Genomic DNA, 21,722 nt, shown 5'->3' with positions numbered 1-21,722 from the left:
AGAACCTCCCGACTGGCTCATCTCCAAAGACAGGTGCGCTGTCCCCCTGCCCGGAGCTTCCCTAAGACCACCCCCCGAACACCCAGCTTCCCCGGACGTGACGTGAGTGAGGCCATAGGTTGACAAGTACCTTGCCAGCCCTCGGGGCAGATACAGGAGAAGCTCCCATAGTCTTCGGACGCCCTGCACTCCCCACCGTTCCTGCAGGGGCTGGGGGCACACGGTGCCAGCACCACTTCACACACAGCTCCTGGGCGTGGAGACACACGGTGAAGCCTGGGGCCAAGGGCTAGGGGTCCACACTGGCCCGGGCAGCCACAGCACCTGCTCACGTGTGAACCGTCACACACTGGTAGTCACTTTCAGAGCCCCACAGGAGGCAGGTGGCGCTGCACCTGGACCCAGGGTGAGCTGGGACCATGATGGCGGGAGAAGAGAGTGGAACACAGATGGGGGGGCTGCAGACCAAACGCCCAGCTCCCAAGCTACCACTTGTCCCCTACAGGCTGGGCCTGGTGTGAACCTGCCAGAGCACGGGGGACAAGGGCTGAGCCGGACACCTGCACCCGACTGGGGGCTGTGCCACCTCAGCGGACCCCATCGTCGGGGAGCGTCAGGCCAGGGAAGGGGCCTGGCTGCATGCCTCATGGGAACTCGGGCAAGCGGGGCTGCCGGGTTCCTGTTTACAGCCCCAGGGCCGGTCCAAGGAAGCGGGGAAGCACTCGGTCCTTGTCGCCACTATCTCTCCGGCCGGCCCTGCGATTTTCCAGAACCTTTCCTTCTATCGGTTTCCACAGTGACACGAGCAGGCAGGAAATTCGCCAGCATTTCCGACAATTGTGTGAGGGGAAGCAGGAAGCCGGCAGACAGGAAGTGGTCAGCACAGGTCGCCCCACCCGCAAGCCCTCAGAGCCACGACAGCTGTTGAGTCCAAGGCTTGGGTGCGCCCTGGTGGAGGCCCTGAGTGGCCACGGGGCACCTCACCATCGTGGGAGAGGAAACTCAGGCCCCTGGCATTGCCCCTGATGAAAACCTGGCCCCAGCCATGGCTGCCCAGCGTCATGGGACCCTGGGGGAGCACCCCTGGCCACCCTCTGCCGATCCCAGGAGAGCCCAGAGGCCCTGGGGGTGGTGGAATTCGTTCTTAACTACCCCCAACAACCTCTCTTCTGAGGGGACCATTCCTGAGACCCCTTGGCCAACCACCAGGTGGGCCACCCAGGGACATCTTCCCTCCTCGCTCAGCCTGGGCAGCGAGGGCCTGTTCTTTGCAAGAGGTTCTGGAGGCTGTCAGGGAGGACCTCAGAGGCCATGGCTGAGTGGACAGCAGGTGGATGCCAGATGGGAGGCCCAGGCCGCCTCACCTCCAGGCCAGACACAGAACTGGGGACACTGCCGATCTCAGACACAGATATAAGCAGTGCAGGGCGCTCGCTTGTTAGGCAGATCTGCTGCCCGACCAGACAGGGCCTAGGGCCCCAAGTCTGGAGAGAACCATCCAGAACGCTTGCTGAGAGGCTGCAGACGAGGCCCAGCCATGTTTCTCTGCTGCGCCCCCGCTGCCCCGGCCCCTCACCCGTGTAAGGCAGCAGGCAGTTGCACTTGTAGCCGGCGACGTCATCAATACACGTGCCCTGGTTCAGACACGGGTTGGATGCACACTCGTTGATGTTGGTCTGGCAGTTGGGGCCTGCACGGGGGACAGCAGTCAGTGTGCTCACGTCCCACCCCCCCTCCCTTGTCTCCTGGACGGCCCTGGGCCGAGTGGGGGCCTGGGAGCTGACCCCAGGCCTCACGGTCCCCTACCCGCGCCGGCAGATCCCAGGCCACCCACCGCTGAAGCCCTCCCGGCACGTGCACACGTAGCCACTGGTCATATCCTTGCAGGTGCCGCCGTTGCCACAGGGGTTGGATTCGCACTCGTTGTTGTTGATGTCACAGTTGGCTCCGCTCCAGCCAGGGTCACAGATGCACTTGTACCTGGAGGAGCCGCAGTACGTGGCTCAGACGCCACCCTGGCCCCACCACCATCCTACAGTCTGACTGCACAGAGGCATAGGTCCTCTCTGACCCTCAGAACTTCCTCCCCCAAGCAGGGCAGCAGTGCCCACCTCGCCCAAGGCAATGGTGAGGGTCTGCGTCTGTTAGGTTTGGACTGACCCAGGGTGGTGAGGGGCATGTTCGTCACGCCTTCTCTGTGACCTCACATCCAGGACCTCCCCACTGCTATGGAGCGAGGATAAGGCTGTCTCTGTCATTTAACAGCCCGTCTGGAAACATGGTGGTGCCTGAAACCCGGCTGCTGTCAGCACGGCTGTGTGTTTCCAGGGCTATCCGTGAGGCGAGGGGGCCAGGGCAGTGCTGGGCTAGCCCACCGCTCACATACCCGTTGAGGCCGTCGCGGCAGGTGCCATGGATGCAGGGGTTACTGCCACACTCGTTGACCTCTGCCAGGCAGGTGGGGCCGTGGAAGCCCTCAGGGCAGCGGCAGGTGAAGGCGTTGATGCCATCCACACAGGTGCCCCCGTTGTGGCAGGGGCTCCCCGCACACTCGTCAATGTTCACGTTGCACATACTCCCTGGGGCGACAGGGTGCTTAGCCAGACGCAGGGACGAGGGGGTGGTGGGGCTCTGACCTCTCTGAGCCTTTGTCTCCCTGTCTTGGCCCAGAACTGATACCCCCTCCCTTGGGCCCTTCAGAGTACGTAAACCAGAGCAGGCACTGTGGGTGACAGTGTGCCCTGTCCGCCTGACAGGTGAGAATGAGGCCTAGAGAGGCTGCCAGCAGTCAAGGCAGGTGGACAGGGTAGAGCAGAATCTGAACCCAGACTGTGGCCTCGGGCATCTGGTCTGGCACTGCCGGCCGCCCTCCAGCCGGGGTCACGGGTGCACTTTGCCTGCTCAGTAGCAGCGCCGTGGCCCTGCTGAGGCTGGCCCAGGGCAGTAACTCAACAGTGAGGCAGCTGGCCTGCGTCATCCTCACCACGGCCCCGGTCACCACAAAGCCTCCCCGACCCGGCCCCTCCTCTGAGCACAGCCTTGACCCCACGTGAGGGCTGTGACACTAGGGACAGAGCCTCCCTCCCGCGCCCTCGGCCAGCCCTCACCTGGGCGGCTCACCTGTGTAGCCGGGCTCGCACGCACACTCGTAGCCATCGATCTTGTCCAGGCAGGTTCCTGAGTCGCAGGGGTTGCTGGCACAGTCATCCAGGTTGAGCTCACAATTGGGCCCTGGGAGGGGTGGCAGTGGGGTCAGCACCCCCACGCCTGGCACCCACCCTGCTGCCTGCCTGCCCACCTGCCCGGCGCCCGGTGCCCAGCACCCGCACCTGAGGTGCCCTTGAGGCAGATGCACAGGTAAGCGTTGTCCCGGTCCTGGCAGGTGCCCCCATGGCGGCAGGGCTGGCTGTGGCATTCATTGACGTTGGTCTCACAGCGGTGGCCCGTGTAGCCAGGCCGGCAGATGCAGGTGAAGGTGGCAATGCCATCCTTGCAGGAGCCGTAATGGCAGGGGTCAGGGTCACACTCATCAATGTCCACCTCGCAGTGGGTGCCTGTGTAGCCTGGGGTGAGGGCAGGAGGCTCACAGGCTGCCCGGCCCCAGCACACATAGCACCCACCCAGAGGCCACTGCACGCATCACTGTGCTCTGGGTTGGAGGGGATGGGCGTCTCCCACTTGGGTCCACGCACTGGGCACCTCCAGGCCTCCTGCCCACTCACTCCCTCAGGCAGTGACAGGTCACCGCCACGTCCCCCGCACCTTCTGTGCACACGCAGGTGTAGGTGTTGGGCCCATCCAGGCACTTGGCGCCGTTCTTGCAGGGTGTGCTGGCACACTCGTCCACGTCATACTGGCACAGGTGTCCCGTGAAGCCTGCAGTCGGGAGGGCCAGTGGGCAGACAGGCCGTTCTTGCCACTCATGCTAGGCTCGCAGTTCAGAGACCCACTGAGGCCCGTGTCCACACCCCCCACGAATCTCCTCCCTTCAGAGCAACCACCACCAGGCAGGCTGCATCCCTTGTTCCAGCAGGAGGGGCCTTTTTCCAAAGGACTCCTGGTTGCTGTGGCAACAGCCATGGCAGGGTGGTGGTCCAGATCTCTGGAGGCTCTGGGCTCCAACAGGACGCCTTCCCTGGCCCACCCTGGCACAGCTGGGGCACCCTCCCCTCCTGGGGAAGCACCAGAGGCTCCAGTGGAGAGAATGGAGCCTGTGTGTCTGTGAGGAGGGCATGCGGCTTCTCCAGCGCCCCCAGGCCCACACCCAGCAAGGTGCTGCTACGCTCGCTGCCCTGAACACCAGGACACCGGGCCCACTCTCTCCCCTGGGGCCGCCTCCTGCAGTCCTACCCTCTGGAACAGTGGTGGGGGTTTTCCTCTGCAGGCCAAGACCTGGGCCAGGGTGTCAACACCCTCCTCCGTGGGCAGGGGCTCCAGCCACACTCCCAGAGGGGTGCAGCCGCCCTGTCTGGGGCTCACTGGGTACTGCGGGTCATGGTGGGCCGTGGTGGCGGAACACAGAGTATAGCTGCCCCGTCTGGGGTGCATGGGGCGCCATGGCCGTGGGGACTCACCCGTAGGGCACTCGCAGTGGAACTCATTAACCCTGTCCAGGCAGTGGCCCCCATGCAGGCAGGGGCTGCTGGCGCACTCGTCAGTATTCAGCTCGCAGTAGATGCCCTCATAGCCTGAGGAGGGAGTGATGAGATCGTGAGTGCTCCATCAGGTGCTGGTCCTCCTGCCCAGGCTGGCCTCAGTTTCCCCAGATGCCCCACACAGGTGTGGCTGGGGCAGGGCAGCGGCCTGTGGACGCACCAGGCATGCAGATGCACTGGAACTCCCCGATCTGGTCCAGGCAGGTGGCATCGTTCTGACAGGGGCTGGACACGCACTCGTTAATATCAATCTCGCAGCGAGGACCCGTGTAGCCCTGCAGACACTGGCACTCGAAGGAACCCATGGTGTTGATGCACTTGCCTGCGTGTTCACAGGGGTTCGCACCTGCAAGGACCGGGCGCAAGTGAGGGGCTGCTCTGGCTGGCCTCTGGAGTGCCCTGGGGGACACTGTGCTGAGGCTGCTGTTCTCAGCAGACTGGAGCGCCCTGAGGCTGGGTCTGCTTCCATTCCCCTGTGGGGCTGGGCACCCTGAGCCTGCCCCCGACACTGGGCCTGCCCCGTGCCCCTGAGCCGCCTCTGTACCCAGCCTCCCCCTGGACACTGAGCCTATCTCAGGCACTGAGTGTCTCCTTGCACCCCAAGCCTGCCCCATGCACCCCGGGGCCTCCCCATGCTCCCTGACCCCTCAACCCCCGCACACACCCAGCAAGCACTCCTCCACGTCATGGCTACAGGCGGGCCCTGTGTAGCCCGAGGGGCACGTGCAGATGGCCTTGCCGTTGACAGGGTTTGTGTCACAGTTGGAGCCCTCGTTGCAGGGGTTGCTGATGCAGGCATCATTCAGGTGGCAGAGCAAACCTGGGCCAGGCAGCAGGTCAGAGGTCACAGCAGGCCACCCCTAGCCTGGACCCCCAGGAGCTCCCACCATGGCCCACAACCCGGGCTCTTCTGACCCGGCAGGGGAGGGCTCTCCCTTGCCCTCTTTGGCTCAGAAGCTCCCTAGGTCATCCTTGGACCCTGGGACAGCACTGTCTGTCCATGTCTGAGGTCCGCTGGGCCCAGGCTGGCCCCAAGTGCTCACCCGTGCGGCCATGGGGGCACTCGCAGTAGAAGGAGGCCACACGGTCATGGCAGGTGGCGCCGTGGAAGCAGGCAGCGTTGGCACAGTCATCAATGTTCTCACTGCAGTCCTCGCCAGTCCAGCCGTTGACACACACACAGTTGTAGCTACCGTGAGTGTTGTGGCAGGTGCCCCCGTTCTGGCAGGCGTTGGGCATCAGCTGGCACTCATCCACGTCCTCTGTGCAGTACTGGCCTGTGGGGGTGGCATGTCAGCCCGGCCACCTTGGCTATCTCTCCTTTTCCAGGAAGCCTCCTGGCTGAGCCCTTCTCCTATGGCCACCTGAGTCATGCTCTGCTCAGATCACAGATGTGGTTCTGTTGGGGTCCATGCTCACCCATCACCCCACAGAGCAAGCTTCCCAAGGCCAGGGCCCCTGCCCACCCACCCAAAACTGCTCACCGCCGGGACTTGGTAAACTTGGCCTGGATGACAGGCTGAAGGCTCACTGCCTGTCTTAAGACTGGGGAGGGGACAGTCTGGGGCTAGACTATAGCAGCCCCCACACTGGCTGACACCACATCTGTGCTGGCTCCGGTGGGGCCCCTGACCCTGAGTCATGGGCAGAGATGTTGTGACGAGTAACACTGTTCTGCTCTGCCAACCTCAGCTCTCCAACCCTGGGCCTGCCACACGCCACCATCCTTATCTGCACAGCTGGAGAGGACCCCTTCCAGCATGTGCCCATCCACTGGGTGGGCCGCAGCCCCTGCTGGGTACACACTGCTAACAGGGGTAGTGTGGACTCCCCCAGTACGTGTCTGTCCACTGGGTTGGCAGCGGCCCACTCCAAGTGTGCACAGCTGCTAAGGGGTCCCACGGGCCCTCCCCCCCAGGCCCCGTCTGCACAGCCGGTAAGGGGTTGTGTGGTTGTCTACGCGCACCTGTCCACTCGGGTGGGCAGCGGCAGTTGTAGGTGTTGACGCCATCCACACAGGTGCCCCCGTTCTTACAGCTGTTCCCTGGGCAGTCATCCAGGTTCTCATCACAGTTCTGCCCGGTGAAGCCTGTGTGGGGGCATCTGTCAACCCTCTCCCGGCTGGACCACAGGCCCACTCCAGACAGAAGAGCTGCCCCACGGCCCTGCGTCTGTGGCAGGCCCCACTCCACACCACAGGGACATGCCCTTCTCTGAAGAGCCACTGTGTCCTTGGCCAGCTGAGCAGACAGGGCCCAGGAGCAGGGTTGCAGAAGCTCTGCCACTCCCGACCAGGCACTGTCAGTGGCTGCGTGCTGGGCTGAACGGTCTACAACAGCCCAGAGCATGGCCACAGAAGCACTTCCAGGGTGGGCGTAGGGCCTGGGAACCAGGGGGCAGGGCCAGGCAGGGCTGGCAGCCGGGAACCGCCCCTTCCCCCACAGCCCGAGCCCCATCCCACCTCTACCACACCAGAGCCCCATCCCACCTCTACCACACCACCGAGGCCCTTGTTAGCTATTAACCCTCGAACCCCCACCCACTCAATGATCAACCCAGAAAGGTGTGCCTGGCAATGGGCCACCTGCAGCTGGTTACTAATTAATGCCCCTCCCAGGGTGTCTTTCAAACCCGCCTGCCCTGGGGAGCCAACCGTTTGGGCCTGTCCTCAGCACCCCCCAACCCCACTAGCTGCACAGAGCCAGATCAAATCAGGGAGTGGTTGGCAACGCCCCAACTGGAAGCCAAGGGGCCGAGGCCTGGCTCCGCCCAAGCTTGTGGCGAGATGACGCCTCTCTGAGGAGCAGGGCCGGCGCTGGGCCACGGGGTTTAAGGCACTGGTCTCAGTGAGAGCAAGCCCATCATGGAACTCCATGGCCGCTCCTCACTGTGAGATGCCAGGGCCATCCCTCAGCTCCTGCCTCAGTTCCCTGCCCTGTAAAATGGGACCACTGTGGGCTGTGGGTGCTGACTGCCAGGCCAGTCAGCTCCAGAGAGCAGCCAGGTGCTCGCAGAGTCCAGGGGGTACCCATGACCCCATGCCAGGCACAGGCCACCAGGAGAACTGGCAGGGGCTGGGGGGAGCTAGGGTGGGCCCCTGCCCCTGGATTGGGTCACTGTTCTAGCCCACCCTCCATGACCCATCAGAGGGGCAGCCAGCCAGCTCACGGGGACCCCATTGGCCACCCCTTCCCTCCTGCCCACTCCTAGAGCCCTGAGCGCCCGTGAAGGGTAGGCCCCCTCACTCCAAGGGGACAGAAGTGAGGGGTCAGCCTGGGAACCACAGGCTGCCGGGAAGGGATTTGAATCCAGAGCCTGGGGGCCACCAGACAGGCAGCAAGGGTGGAGAGGCCAGCGGCTGGCTCCTCAGGTTGGGGAAAGGGGGCCACTGCCCCCCAGACCCACAGCTGCCACAAGAAGCCTGGGTGAGTAGTAGGAAACACAGGCGCCTAGTGTCTGCAAGCCGGCCAAGGTGACTAGGGGCAGCAGGGCCCACTTCCCCTTCGCAGAGCCGGGCGGGGGGGCCTCTGGGTCACCCCTGGATCGGCAGGGCCCTTGGCTCCGCCCTGACCCTCCAATCCCATTTGCCCCTGCGCCCGGTCCCCATCCCATCTAACTGTCGGGAACGCAGCTGAACAGACCAGAAGTCCCCGACCCCCCGTCCTCATCGTCATTTTTAACACAGCAGCAAAGCTGACTCAAACAAAAACCACAGCAGACGGTGGGGGGGGGGCGGGGGAGGATGGGTTGTGCCTGAGCACCCCTCCCCCACTGTGGGAGCCAGGCGACACCCATGGGGGGCCAGGGGAAGTGACAGTGCACCAGGGCTCCTTCACAGCCTCATCCGGATGAGGCTGTGTGGGGAAGCCCCTGGCGGCACCAACTGGGTGCTCAGCAGTGTTGGGGGGGTCTGTCCCGTGTGTGGGCTCCAGGCAACTGGAAAGACGAAAGGGCAGCCTGGGAGGGCCCCAGAGGGCCTGGGTGCAGGTGGGGACGCACAGGTGGGCTTTCTAGTCCCAGGCTCTGTCCCCCTCTGGAGCGTGCTGGGGGCTCGGGCCTGCCACCCACTCAGACAGACCCAGATGGAGTGGTGCCTGGACCCACGACTGAGCCACCTCCTGGCAGGTACCCCTTAGAGTGCCCCCTTCTCCGCACTGGGGGTCTCCCACCCCGCCCAGCTCCCGTGCTCCTGCCTCACAGTGGCGCCCCCCCCACCCTCTTGGACTCCTCGGAGGTGGAGGCACGTGTACCTGGCAGGCAGGTGCACTCATGGGTGGTGTCTCCTGTGGGGCGGCAGGTGCCCCCGTTCTGGCAGGGTGAGGGGCTGCAGGGCAGGTAGGGCAGCTCGCAGTGGGGGCCGGTGTGGGTGGCACGGCAGACACAGCGGTAGGAGCCAACCTCGTTGTGGCAGGTGCCCCCGTTGTGGCAGGGCCCAGGGCTCTGGCTGCATTCGTTCGTGTCCTGCCGGCAGGTGGGGCCGTGGAAGCCGCGTGGGCAGTGGCAGATGTACGAGGCCTCGAAGGGCAGGCACTGGCCGCCGTTAGCACAGGGGTTGGAGGCGCAAGGGTCAGCCTGCTGGCACGTCTTCCCTGAGGGGAGGGTGGCGGGGGTTAGGGCCTAGGTCCCAGGACAGGGTTCTCTGGGGCATGTGAGGACCCCGATTTCTGAGAGGATAAGGAGCCCCGTCCAGGGCTCACTGGTGAGCAGGGAGTGGTGGTGTCAGGATCCAACCAGCTCTGTTCCTTCCAGAAGCTGTGCTCTTAAAAGGAGCCCCTCTGGCAGCACACTGACCAAGGCCAGGGCACTGGGGGAACGAGGGTCCCCTCCTCACTGACTCCAGGACACTGAAGGTGGTCCCTGAGCTTCTGACAACCAGGGCAGCGAAAGGGTCCAAGACTCTGGGCCCCGGGCCCTCTTTGAAGCACACTGCCCAGCCAAGGCCTCGGGGGAGGACCCGGCTGCCCTCACCTGACCAGCCCGGGGGGCAGCGGCACTGGTAGTCATCGATCGTGAGCAGGTCGCAGGTGCCGCCGTTGCGGCAGGGGCTGGTGAGGCAGGCGTTGTCCAGCGGCGTCAGGCAGAGCGGGCCGGAGAAGCCCAGACGGCAGCTGCAGGCATAGTCCACGGTGCCGCCACGCTCCAGCACCCGGCACGTCCCGGCGTTCTTACAGGGGGCACTGAGACAGGGACTGGGCGCCTGGCACCGCTGGCCCACGAAGGCCCCGCTGCAGCTGTTGGGAGAGGCCACATGGTGAACCTACCACCCATCCGCCCCTGCCCCTCGAACTCATCACACGGCTGATCCTCCCAGAACCTCCCGGCACTGAGCCCACCCCCACAGGTACAGCCAGGCACAGGGTTCACGTTCAGAGCTGATGGCGATGTCGGCCATTTTTAACTGAGCTGTGTCCCCCTAAAATATGCATCAAAGTCCTAACTAACCCTGATACCTGTGCGTGTGACCCTATTTGACACAGGGGTTTCCTATTGTCACATTAATAAGACCATATGTGAACAGAGGGGATCCTAAATCTAATCACATGTGAGTTGTAAACGGGCAGAATACACACATGCACACACAGACATACAGACATGTACAGACAGACATAGACAGATATAGACATGCACAGATATAGACACATGCACAGACATACAGACAGACACACACATGCACAGAAACATACACATACACACAGACAGACAGACACATGGACATAGGGACATACAGACATATACAGACACACAGACATACATAGAGACATACACATAGACACACAGACATACAGACATAAATACACAGACACAGAGACCTACACACATACACAGACACACAGACATACACATACAGACACAGACACAAGCACACACATACATACATACATAGAGACATACACTCACAGAGACACATATAGACATACACACAGACATATATACAGAGACATACGCATACACACAAATACACAGAACACAGACATACATATACACAGATGCATGCACATAGACAACACACAGACACATAGACATACACACACAGACACACACACACAGGCATGTACACACACACAAGCACACAGGCACACACAGATACATGCACACAGGCACACACAGAAATATGCATAAAACCAACTCTCTGCCGTCGAGTTGGACCCGGACTCATAGTGACCCCTCCTTGGATTTCTGAGGCGGTATCACTATGGAAGTAGATTGCCCAACCTTCCTTCCGAGGAGCAGCTGGTGGGTTTGAACCGCCAGCCTTCTGGTGAGCAGTCACATGCCTTAGGCACTACACCACCAGAGCTCCTAGAAGTACATAATACACAGAGACATAGACATAGACATTCACGCACACACACAAGTGCACACAGACACACACATTCACAGCACCCACACCCACACATACATGTCAAGCATACATGCGCATGTACACATACACGCACACACACACACATCCCAGATGCTAAGGAACATCAGGGTCTAGAAGCAAGGACGGCCTCCCCCGGAGCCTCTGGGACTGTGAGAAGGTAACGGCCTCTCTGAAAGCCACCCATGGGTGGTGTTTTCATGAGAACAGCCCCTGGTGACCAAGACAGACCCCAGGGTTCTCCAGCAGGCGCTAAGCCTGCACCCCGTGGCACCCCGCACTCTGGCGGGACCCCGTGTGGCTGCGTATCCAGTTATGCTGTAACATGTGTGCAGCACCCAGGTCATGAAGGAAGCGTGGGTTTTCTGTTCCACACAACCCAGAACGTGGGAACTGGCTTTTCCCACGTGGCAGCCTTCCCTTTGGAGGGTCTTACACAGCATCTCCCTTGCCTGGCCCCTGACACCCAGACAACATCCCATCACCACAGCATCACCAGGGGGCCTGGGCACCCACATCAGGCTGGGAAAATGACACACTGTGGGGGGGGTCCCACCTCCGTGAGCTGGTCCAGGGGGCCGAGAGCAGGCCTGCGCCTCCCCCACAGCCCGGGCGCTGGCAGAGCGGCTGAGCAGGGGAGGGTCTGCCCACCCCACCTAAGAGCTCCCCCACCCCCCGCCACCTGCCAGGCCAGCCTCCAGGGCCCAGGCCATAAATCATTGGCCCAGGTCACCCAGGAAAGGCGCTGGGACCCGCCAGGCCTGGAGCTTCCCAGCAGCGGAGTCTCTGAGGCAGAACGGCCCTGCCAGGCCCCGCCCAGCTCCGCCAGCCCTGGGAAGGCCGCCCCCAGCTCTGTCCACTTTGCCCATCCGCCAGCTCCGGTCCCGCCAGGCGGACCCCGAGCAGAGGCCCCGAGGGGCTGCGGCTGGGGGCTTCGTTTCTCAGCAGCTGGCCCACCCCATCCTGGCGGCCGGGGAGGCATCTGCTTTCCTGATGGCTTTTATCTGTGGCCGCGGCTTGGGGTGAATGGACCGGCGGACGCAAAATGGCCACTCAGGCCCACCATCTGTTGCCAGAAGCCAAAAGTCCCAAACCAACTGGTTTAAAGAAAACCAATCCCCGCCCCCAGGCCCTGGGAGTTAACTCAGGCCTTCCTCACATGGCCCCTGCCCCGCACACTCGGGGGAGGGGGCGCATCCGACCTGGAAGCCCCCGCCCCCCTCGTGCCATGGCCCCCCCACGTCCACACCGGCCTCTTGGGGCCCGGGGCTCCTGCCAGGGGGCTCCTGGGGAGCGGGCACTGCCCCCAGCATCCCCTGGCCTGTGCCTGGATCCAGTTACGGACAGGCTGGTCTGCCAGGCGTGGGGGTGGGGCTTGCCTCCCACAATGCCCCCCATTGTCAGGCGGGAGCCTCAGGTCCCACAATGCCCCCCATTGTAGGCGAGAGCTCGGCCTCAGGTCCCACTCAGAGGAAAAGGGTCTTTCTTCCTTCCAGCTGCTGACAAAGCCGGGGGCGGGGGGGGCGAACAGAGGGTGCCGCCTCATCAGACTTGGCCAGCTCCACGCCCATCCCCCACCCTGGCAAACTGGGCAGCCCGGAAAGGGGCGCCTGTGGGGGGCAGGATGGGGCAGGCCTTGCCCCCAGGAGCCCCCCAGTGCCACCTGGGCCCAGCCCCTAAAGCTGTCCCTGTTGCAAGCCCTCGGGGGACAGGGCACCAGGAGTCCTTGGTGGGCCAGAGACCCTCCGGCCTGGGGCAGCGTCCCTGCTGGATGCAGACCTCAGCGGGGGGCCCATGGGCATCCATGGGACCCCAGGGCGCCCAGCTCCTGCACCGGCCGGAGAGGAGGAAGAGTGCGCCTGGTAAACCAGGCGTCTGCAGCCAACAAAGGGGCAAGGAGGAGCAGGTGCGTCTGCAGACGAGGACGCTGTGGCAGCTGCTCCAGGCGGGCGCGGCCAGCCGCCAACCCACAGGCGGGCGGGAGGCTCCCCGTTCGGGAATGCACACTGAGAGCCCTTTGTCCCTGTCCCTCCCGGCCGCCACAGTGATGGCACGCGGGCAGCCGGCTGCTCCCGCCGTCCACGCCAGCACCCACGGCCGCTCTCAGTCATGGCCACCAGGACAGGCCTCCACAGGGCTGGGCAGAACCAAGGGGTGGAGAGGCCTCCGTGGGGGTCACCGGCCTGACAGGTGTGTGCTGCAGGAGGTGCTAGGTTGTGGGGAGCTGAGCCAGCAGGGAGGGTCTGGGTGCTGGGGGGCCTGGGCACGGGCGACACAGCTCCAAGACCACCCTGTTTCTTCCATCCCCACAAAGGAGTTCCCACTGGCAGCCCCCAGCCCATGCCCATCTGTGTCTCTCTCTTCCCACCTGGCCAGACACCTGTCACCTCCTCTCCACGGCACCGAGATATCCCTGCGAAGGTGGGGGAGCCCTAAGACCGTTGCCTGAGGCCCATTACTGCTTGTGACCCCCCCAAGCCCCTCACCCCTGGGTGGCACCCCTGCCCCGCACCGATGGCCCCGACTGAGGGACAGATGGTGCCCACATTTGGCCAAGGGACTGTGCCTACCTCACCACCTGCCTCTGCCCATCAGGGCCGCTCGGTGCCCCTGCTAGGGCCTGGCCTTGAGGGTGCACACCACGCTGCAGCCTGGGGGTCCCCACTACCAGGGCTGCCACCCTCCCCAGGGGCGCCCTCTCTCCAGAACGGGAGACTCGAGCTCCCCCGCCCCCCCAGGAGGCTTCGTCCAGCAGGTGAGCGCTGCCAAGTGCCCTGGGGGAGGATCGTGGACGGGCCGGGCTTCCGGCAGACGGCACTGCCAGGGTGCCAAACGGCCCCCATGTCTGCTACCCAGTCTCGTGCTTTGTTCCACCTTCAATGTTGCCCCTGCGTGGCCCCCGGCTGCGGACCCTCTTCCCGCGCTCCGCAGAAATGAGACCCCAGAGGCAGATGCTGCCCCGACCTTTCACCCGGGACGAATTCCAAATTGTGTTGTTTTCCTTTCTAAGCCAAGCGGCCATCTGCCACTCCCAGGGGACAAGTGACAGCGCCCTCCACTCCAAAATCGGTGGGGGAAGCATGGGGGCACCCAGTGGGGGGAGGGCAGGGGGTTACTTGGTTCCACCTTCAAGGAGTTTACAGTCAGAGTGGGGGTGGGAGGTGGGCATGATGGCCCCTTGTGGGATCAAAGGAGGAACGAGAGACCCAGCCCCAGGAAGGGCTTCCTGAATGGGGTTCCCACTGACGGACGGTGAGGACTTGTGGGGTGGGACCCTCGGGGCACCCAGTGGGGCCTTAGTTCCCACCGTGGAGATGGGAGCTGTCATGGGGTCAAGAGAGTGGTATGCTCTATGCCCTCAGAGAGGGTGACTGCCACCACGGAGGGCCTAGTTCAGAGAAGGCTTTCATTCCCAGGCTTAATAGCAGGCCCCTGGGGACATGCTGAGCACACGAGGGGTACACCTGTGGGGGATGTTGCCAGGTGTGGCCCTGGGCACCACAGGGCTTCCCCAGCTAACAGAGGTGCCGGCTGCTCTGGGGTGAGTGAGGGTGTGTACTCCCGGGACCCGGGGGGGCCCACAGGGCAAGGTGGCTGCCCACCCTGCACCCCTACACCCAGAAGCCCTTTGGCATGGATTCAGCCCCCACAACATCAGTGGCTCCCAGACGCGGCAGGGACAACAGCTCACATCCCACCTTTGTGCCACTGTAGAGCGCCAAGTTCCCAGACAGCAGGGGGGTCACCCATGGGCACTAAGGGGACGCTCTCTGCACCCTGAGAAAAGCGCTAAAGAGACCCACGGCTGCCTCCCAGGGGCCTTTCCCCACCACGACCTGGCCTTTGCCTGCAGGGGATGTCTGGGGCTGTGGGCTCCTGCTCTATACGTCCCAGCCCAACTCAGTAGGTCACTGGCTTCGTGGGTAGTAGTTGGTGGTGGTGGTGGTGGGGTCAGGGACTGTGTGTGGTGGCCCCTGGGAGGTAGGGTGAGACGGAGCATGGAGGACTACACAGCACCCCCCATCTGGGCCTGCAGCCCGAAGCAAAGTCTCAGTAAGGCCACTGCCGCCCCCAGCTACCTATTCTGGGCATAAAGCCAGGGGCTGCTCTCCCAGCAATGCCCCAGATCGTGTCCCCCCCAAGCACATCACCCTAGGAGGGTCTGAGACCCCTGGCCTTGGGAGGACAGAACCATCCATCCCCTGGCTCAGGCAAGCGGCAGAGGGGCTGTCATCACCACCAAACAAGGGGAAACTGAGGCCAGGGCTGCGTTAGGGTGTGGGGGGACCAGGACCGGGTCCCACAGGTGGAGCCTCTCCTCCGAGGCCGGCAGAGCTAAGAACAGCTGCACCTGGAGGTGAGACATCTCAGCCAGGGCTTCAGGGCCTCAGCCCTCCCTCGGGTCTAGGCCACTCTAAAACCAAAAGCAAGCCCACTGCTATCAAGTGGCTTTGGACTTGGCGTTTGATGACAGGGTGGAACTATACCAGAGGATTTCCAGGCTGTAAATCCTTACAGGACAATGCCTCATCTTTCTCTTTTAGAGTGGCTCGTGGGTTCAAACTGCCAACCTCTTGGTTACCACCTGAATGCTTTAACCACTGTGCCACTCTGACCCGCCAAATCTCAGCAGGGGCCTCCCCACCTCCCAGGGACCTGGGTACGCAGGAATGACAAGCCTTCAACAAGTGGGGGGCAGGGCTCAGTGACCCCAGCTGGCCTTACTGTGACCCCACCCTGGGGTCCTTTCCCGGTAGGACTGGTGCAGCAGCTAGGCATTGAGCACTGAGCCACGACAAGCAGAGGGGCAAGCATGAGGTTCTCCAAACGCCCCTTCCCCTCACCTCCCAGGGTCACCCTGCCCAGAGCCCTCAGGACACCGAGGCGGGCAGGAAAGGTTCCCGGGCCATCCCAGCCCTCTGGGGTCTTTGCGCCACACCTGCCCGGGGATCGTGTCCCGGCGCCTGGGTTCTGTAGGGGGAGGCGCTGAAAGCCAAGCCCTCTGTCCGTCTGTATCTGGCCCCCCTTCTGCTCAGCTTCCTTCCCACCTGGGAGCAGGCAGGGTGCAGACCCCCAGGGGCACTGGAGGGGTGCAGACCAGGAGATGGGGGTCCCCAACCTCTGCTGCGGCCCACCAGCCCAGAAGCAGACCTCAGCCTCTGCAGCCGGCAGGTGGGGGCACTCAGAGGTGCCAGGGGCCTACCACTGGCTCCCAGGGCCTCAAGGGGGGTGGGCAGCTCACCTTCAGACCCTGACCCCAGATGCCAGCCACTCACTGGGCCAGGATGGCAGTGTTGGGAGGGATGATGGGTCTGAGGGTGGGGTGGGGGTGTATCTGTGTCTTGGAACCTTCTCCCTAAGTGGCCCGGAGGAGGGCTAAGACCTGCTGGTGGGAGGACAGGGAGAGGGCAGCTTTCCTGGGGGCCCCCGGCTGGGCGGGGAGCAGGGATGCGCTTTGTGTGGGAGCGGACGGAACCTGCCCACTGAGCGGCCTCTCCCACCAGGGCAGGAAACAGTGCTCCTCATGCTGCATTGTCCCCACTCTGCTCAGGGCCTGGGCGCAGGAAGTGGCGTGTCCTGTCTGAGGGGACGGAAAGGCCTGGAGCAAGGGTCAGGCAACTTCCCGGAGATTGTACCCAAGGGGCACCCTGCTTGACCAGCACCCCCGATCTGCAAAGGCTCAGCCCACCCAGCCCTGGTCACTAGCTCACTTGTCACCAACGAGCCCTTCAGGTTGCTGGGACAGTGTGACAAAAGCCTGCCTGCGCCCCTGTTCCACCACAGGGCCACTCCCCACTGGTCCCCCAAATGACGGTGCCCCAAGCTGGTGGTCCCTCAGCCTCTCCCGAGGGTCTACCACCCTGACTGTCCCCAAGAGCCACAAGGTGAACCCCCACCACCAGGGTTCCCCTGGCGCCCCTGCTCCTAAGCAAGGCGGAGCCCAGAGCTGCACCCCAAAGATGCTTGGCGAGAGGCAGGTGATCGATGGGGGTGGAGGCTGGGCCGCTGGGAGACCCCAACTGGAGTCAATCAATCAAGTCAGGAGCTCAGGCCGGGCTTCTCAACACTACCGACGAGATCCTGGCAACGTCCCCCAACTGCTCGGGGGAGCAGGTACGGTCTCCAGGGCTGGGGGGCTGCCCGGGGCCCCCTCCCTGTCAAGAACACAGGGAAGGAGGAGACCGAGGACCCTCACATCTGTCTGGCACCCCCAGTCCTTGAGTGGACACCAGAGTACTTGGCACCTGGCCCTGTGGGCCTACCTCGGGGACTCTCATGTTAGGCTCGTTGCTCAGAGAAGAAACCAGGCCTCAGGGGTGATGCCCATGGGCCTGGATCTGGGAGCAGCCCTTAACCCCCACGGCCATGGAGGGGCCAGTCGCCGGCCCTTTGGGAGCAGACGCTCCCGCAGCACCTGGGAAAGAGGTGGGAGGGCTGTGTCCCTGACCCCCCCACCCCCCGCCTGGATTTCATGTCTGATTACCTGATCCTCAGAGCCACCAGGCCAGGGACAATGCAGTTCACCCACCGGCAGCTGAAACCCTACCCTGGGGGCGGGGCTGGGGCCCTCCAGGTGCTCCGAACCCTCACCCCACCCCGCAGAAGGGTCCGCCACACTGGGCTCAGAGGCCCACTTTCTCCGGAGCTGTGGGGCCCTCCCGCTGTCCTCAGCACAGGGGATGCAGTGCACCCCAAAGCCCGCTCTGGCTCCGGCGGCCTCCAGGCAGGCAAGGAGAGCTGTCAGCCAGGAGCAGACAAAGGCAGCCCCCTCCCGCGTTCCTCCACCGCTTCCTAGAAACCCTCTGCCCGGGCTGCAGCGCAGGCTCTGAGGAGGCCCCTGGGCTCTCGGGTAGTCCCAGAGGCCTGGGGTGGCAGCTGGGGCAGGGCCACGCCTCCTGCCAGTGTTACTGCCCCTCTCTGGCCACACAAGGGGCAGAGCCCGACCTGCTCCCGGCCGGCACAACCTCGAATAACTTCTCCCTAACCCGCACACCTCTCCCGAGCCCCACACAACCTTATCTGGGCCCCACACACCCCTCCTGAGCCCCGCACAACCTCATCTAGGGTTCCCCCCAGTTCTGCACAACCTCGTTCGGTCCCCACACACCTCTCCTGAGCCCCACACAACCTCACCTGGGCCTCACACACCTCTCCCGAACCCCACACACCTCTTTCAAAGCCCGTACAACCTTGTCTGGGCCCTGTTCACCTGTCCCGAGCCACATACACCCCCTGGAGCCCCGCGCATCTCTCCGGAGCCCCGCACACTGTCGTCTGCGAACCATGGCTGGGGCTGGGCCCCGGCTGAGAGCTTTCTGGGTGAGCGTTGAGTCAAACGAGCTGACGCACTCCTGTTGGGGAAAACGGTGCAGGGCACGTGGGACAAGGTCTCATTCCTACACTGCACAAGGGTCTGCAGTGATGGTAAGGACATCGCGGGACACCCACTTGTCCTCGCCGAGGCCCCACCTGTGAGGGGGTCTTGGGCTCGCACGGTGGGTTAGCCATCCCTAGTCACCAGCTGGAATGTGCTATCACGAGGCCTAGTCCAAAGCCAAAGTCCAGAGCGCTGCCAACGGGCTTGGATGCGGCTCCCCACAGCTGGACGCCTTCCAGGAACCTGGGCTGCTCCAGCCTCCCATCCCTGCCCAGGTGTGGCCACCACAGGTACTGGCTGAGGGCTGGGGCCTGGACTCTTGGGGTCCCAGCGAAGGACACAGTCTGAGCCCTGGGGGCTCAGATAGACAGCTCTGCCAGGCCTCTCTGCGGGCAGAGGCCGCCCCTTCTGACCCTGGCAGGGGAAGTACAGTCCCGGCTGACAGATGGAGGCCTCCTGAGAGAGGCTGACCAGGAGGTCGAGGGCTTGCAGGGTGGCCCCTCACTGCAAGGATGGGGACAGAGCCCATCCCGCCCCCAGCCTCAGCTCAGAACCCATGACACGGTGTGGTTGGGAGGGCGCGGGCCACAGCCTGGCTCTCCCCAGCTCTCATTTCCAGTAACTGCGTAGTTTCCGTTCATCAACAACCGACACGAAGAGGAAACGGTGGGGGGCAGGCCTGGGGCCCCACAACGCCATCCCTGCCCGCCCTCAGCCTGGGGCGGGTCTTCCCAGAGGCAGTGGTGGCGGCTCTCAGCACCCACTCTGGCCACATGTCCGCCTCACCGGCGGCTCTTGAAGACCCATGGACCGCTTTGGCCGGCCTTGGGGAGGACCGGGCAGGGCCCAGGAAACACTGTGAATGCATGTGCACAGTCGTCACAGCCAGGCGCCGCAACTACAGGCGCGAGACCCATCAAGGGAGGGTCTCCAGTGGGGCTGCAGGCCGCCACTCGTCTGAGTAACCGCTTGCCACTTCAGGGCACCTGTTCCAGGGAGTCACTGAAGTCAAATGGTTTCTCTGTGAGGGTGAATGACTCTCGCGCCAAAGCTCAGCTATGACCAACACTGGGGCCAGCACAGGGGAGAATGGGAGGGAGCAGCCAGGCCCCTGCCCGGGTCCCTGCAGCCCCAAGATGGACACTGAGCATCCCAGCCCCACCCTCGGCACAGAGGACCAGTGTCTGATTCCTCCAGGCCCACGGACACAGGCAACCAGCAACCCACACCCAGTTCCCAGGGGTTTGAGGACTGGGGGTGGGGATCCTCAGAGCCCCCAAGGCCGGCCCCGCTACCTGTGGGGAAAGTGTGTACCTGGCATCAACAGCAGGAGCAGGGAACCGTGTCCCCAGCTGACAGGGCAACCAGCTCAAGCCCAGCTGACTGAGACCACAGACACCCAGCCAGTGACGGGGTGTGGGGCAGGGTGAGGGCAAATCTCCTGTGTGCCACAGAGCGGGCATGGCCTGAGCCCCCAGCCCCGGCCCAGAGGCGGGCAGGGCCAGGTCGAGCGCAGGGGCAGGAGAGTCCCCCGTGCACAGAGGGCTGGACGGCCTTCGCACAGGTCAGAGCTCTCCCCAGGTCCCAGAGGAGGCCGAGGGGCCAGGGCCTCCAGGGGGGTCATGTCCCACCGAGGGGACAGAGCACTGGGCTGTCTGCAGGGAGAGCCAGGCCCTGAGGACGTCCCATCCCCGACGGTGCCCGCTCCGAAGCAGCGGCTTTGCATCAGGAGGGAGAGTCATGCCGAAGAAGAACCTCACCCTGAGGGCCCATGGCAGCAAGTGCCACCTCCCCCAGAGGCCCATCCCAGAGGCCCGTCCCAGAGGCCAGGGCAGCGCCTCTCCCAGCAGGCCCCCGTCCCAGGTGGTGGGTGTGGGGGTCAGGGCAGCGCCTCCCCTAGCAGGCCCCCGTCCTGGGCGGTGGGTGGGGGGTCAGGGCAGCACCTCTCCCAGCAGACCCCCGTCCTGGGCGGTGGGTGTGGGGGTCAGGGCAGCGCCTCTCCCAGGAAATAGTTGTTGTTGTTGTTGTTGTTTGCCGTCGAGTCAAACCCGACTCATAGCGACCCCTCCTTGGGTTTCCGAGGCAGTATCACTACGGAAGTAGGATTGCCCAACCTTCCTTCCGAGGAGTGGCTGGTGGGTTTGAACCGCCAGCTGTCTGGTTAGCAGGCAAGTGTCTTAGCCACTATGCTACCAGAGCTCCCAGGAAATACAGTGGGGGTGTCTATTCCCAGAATTCCCACAGGCCGTGGAGGTGTACAAAAGGCAGCCCTCCCACTCCACTGCCCCTGGTGACAAATGTCCAGATCCTAGAAGTCATGTAGCTGCCTGACCAGCCACCCACCAGGGTCCACTGGCCACTGTGTGCCCTGTGGGCATGGCAGAGAGCACAGGACGGGACCCCATGTGTCTAAGACAAGGGGCCAGGCTGGCCTCTCCCGCCTCACACAGGGCTCCGAACTGACCCCAGGCCAAGCACAGCAGTGGTCTAGAGGCTGGCCACCAGCTCCCAGTGCAGAGGGCGAGGTTGGCAGGAGACATGGGCAGGGCCGTTGCCTGGCCTCACCTCCCTCCCCATACCCCCTTGCTCCAACCTCTGCCCTCGACCCCACTGCAGCCAGCTCCTCTGGGTAGCCTCGTGGCAGCAGGCCCACCAGGTGGGAGGCCCCGCAGCACCAGTCAGCAATGGAAGTGGAAACTGGCTTCTGCCCCCGACTCAGTCAGGCTTCTCAAATCCCCCTCCTAGGACAGCCTTATGGAGGGCTGGGAAAGGCCTCCCCACCCGGCCCAAACTCCTGCCTCGCCAGCACGGTGGAGCCCCAGCCTGGATGCCCAGAGGCTAGGGGACAGCGCGAGCTGGGGTCCGAGACACGGTACTATGACAGCAGTGAGGCCGTGGGCCCTGTGTCCCCAGGACAAACAGGGCCTGACTCAAAGTAACTCTGTGGTGGCTGGTGGTCTTAAAGGCCCAGACACGGGCACCCAGTCTTCTAGGAGCCTTCCTGGGCGCCCCTCTACCCCAGCTACCTCTGGCCCCTGCTGGCCAGCGGCACACGACCTGATATCCAGGGAGTAGAGGGCTGATGTGCATCTAAACTGTCTGGGCTGGGACACCGTGTGAGTGTGAGAAGCCATACATGAAAGGCCACACGCTGCAGGGTCCCACCCAGGAGACGTCCACATGGAACAAGCGATCCAGACACAGAAGTGGGTAGATGCTGCTGACTGCCACCTAATTCACTCTAGAGTGTGAGTGACTGACTAACGCACCATCCCTGGGGGAGGAGGTGGGTGGGGATGATTCCCTGAAGGGTATGGCGGGGGTGGGG

The 21,722-nt window shown here is 63.7% G+C and overlaps 1 protein-coding gene across 1 annotated transcript in view; it reads right to left on the bottom strand.

Annotated features, from left to right (window-relative positions):
• Positions 1–21,722, bottom strand: part of NOTCH1 (notch receptor 1) — a 44,162-nt gene that overhangs the window by 13,996 nt on the left and 8,444 nt on the right. The window contains exons 3-16 of the mRNA XM_007946931.1: positions 9,624–9,886; positions 8,906–9,244; positions 6,622–6,744; positions 5,699–5,932; positions 5,320–5,475; positions 4,816–5,001; positions 4,575–4,688; positions 3,763–3,876; positions 3,330–3,563; positions 3,121–3,231; positions 2,387–2,579; positions 1,835–1,980; positions 1,577–1,690; positions 131–250 (exon numbers count right to left, since the gene is read on the bottom strand). Coding sequence (XP_007945122.1) covers positions 131–250; positions 1,577–1,690; positions 1,835–1,980; positions 2,387–2,579; positions 3,121–3,231; positions 3,330–3,563; positions 3,763–3,876; positions 4,575–4,688; positions 4,816–5,001; positions 5,320–5,475; positions 5,699–5,932; positions 6,622–6,744; positions 8,906–9,244; positions 9,624–9,886 — 2,447 coding nt within the window. The remainder of the gene's footprint in view (positions 1–130; positions 251–1,576; positions 1,691–1,834; positions 1,981–2,386; positions 2,580–3,120; positions 3,232–3,329; positions 3,564–3,762; positions 3,877–4,574; positions 4,689–4,815; positions 5,002–5,319; positions 5,476–5,698; positions 5,933–6,621; positions 6,745–8,905; positions 9,245–9,623; positions 9,887–21,722) is intronic.

This window comes from Orycteropus afer, unplaced genomic scaffold (genome assembly GCF_000298275.1).
Source record: "Orycteropus afer afer isolate SDZICR_OR568_19922 unplaced genomic scaffold, OryAfe1.0 scaffold00174, whole genome shotgun sequence".
Taxonomy (NCBI): Eukaryota; Metazoa; Chordata; class Mammalia; order Tubulidentata; family Orycteropodidae; genus Orycteropus; species Orycteropus afer.
This window is presented reverse-complemented; position numbering and strand designations above follow the sequence as displayed.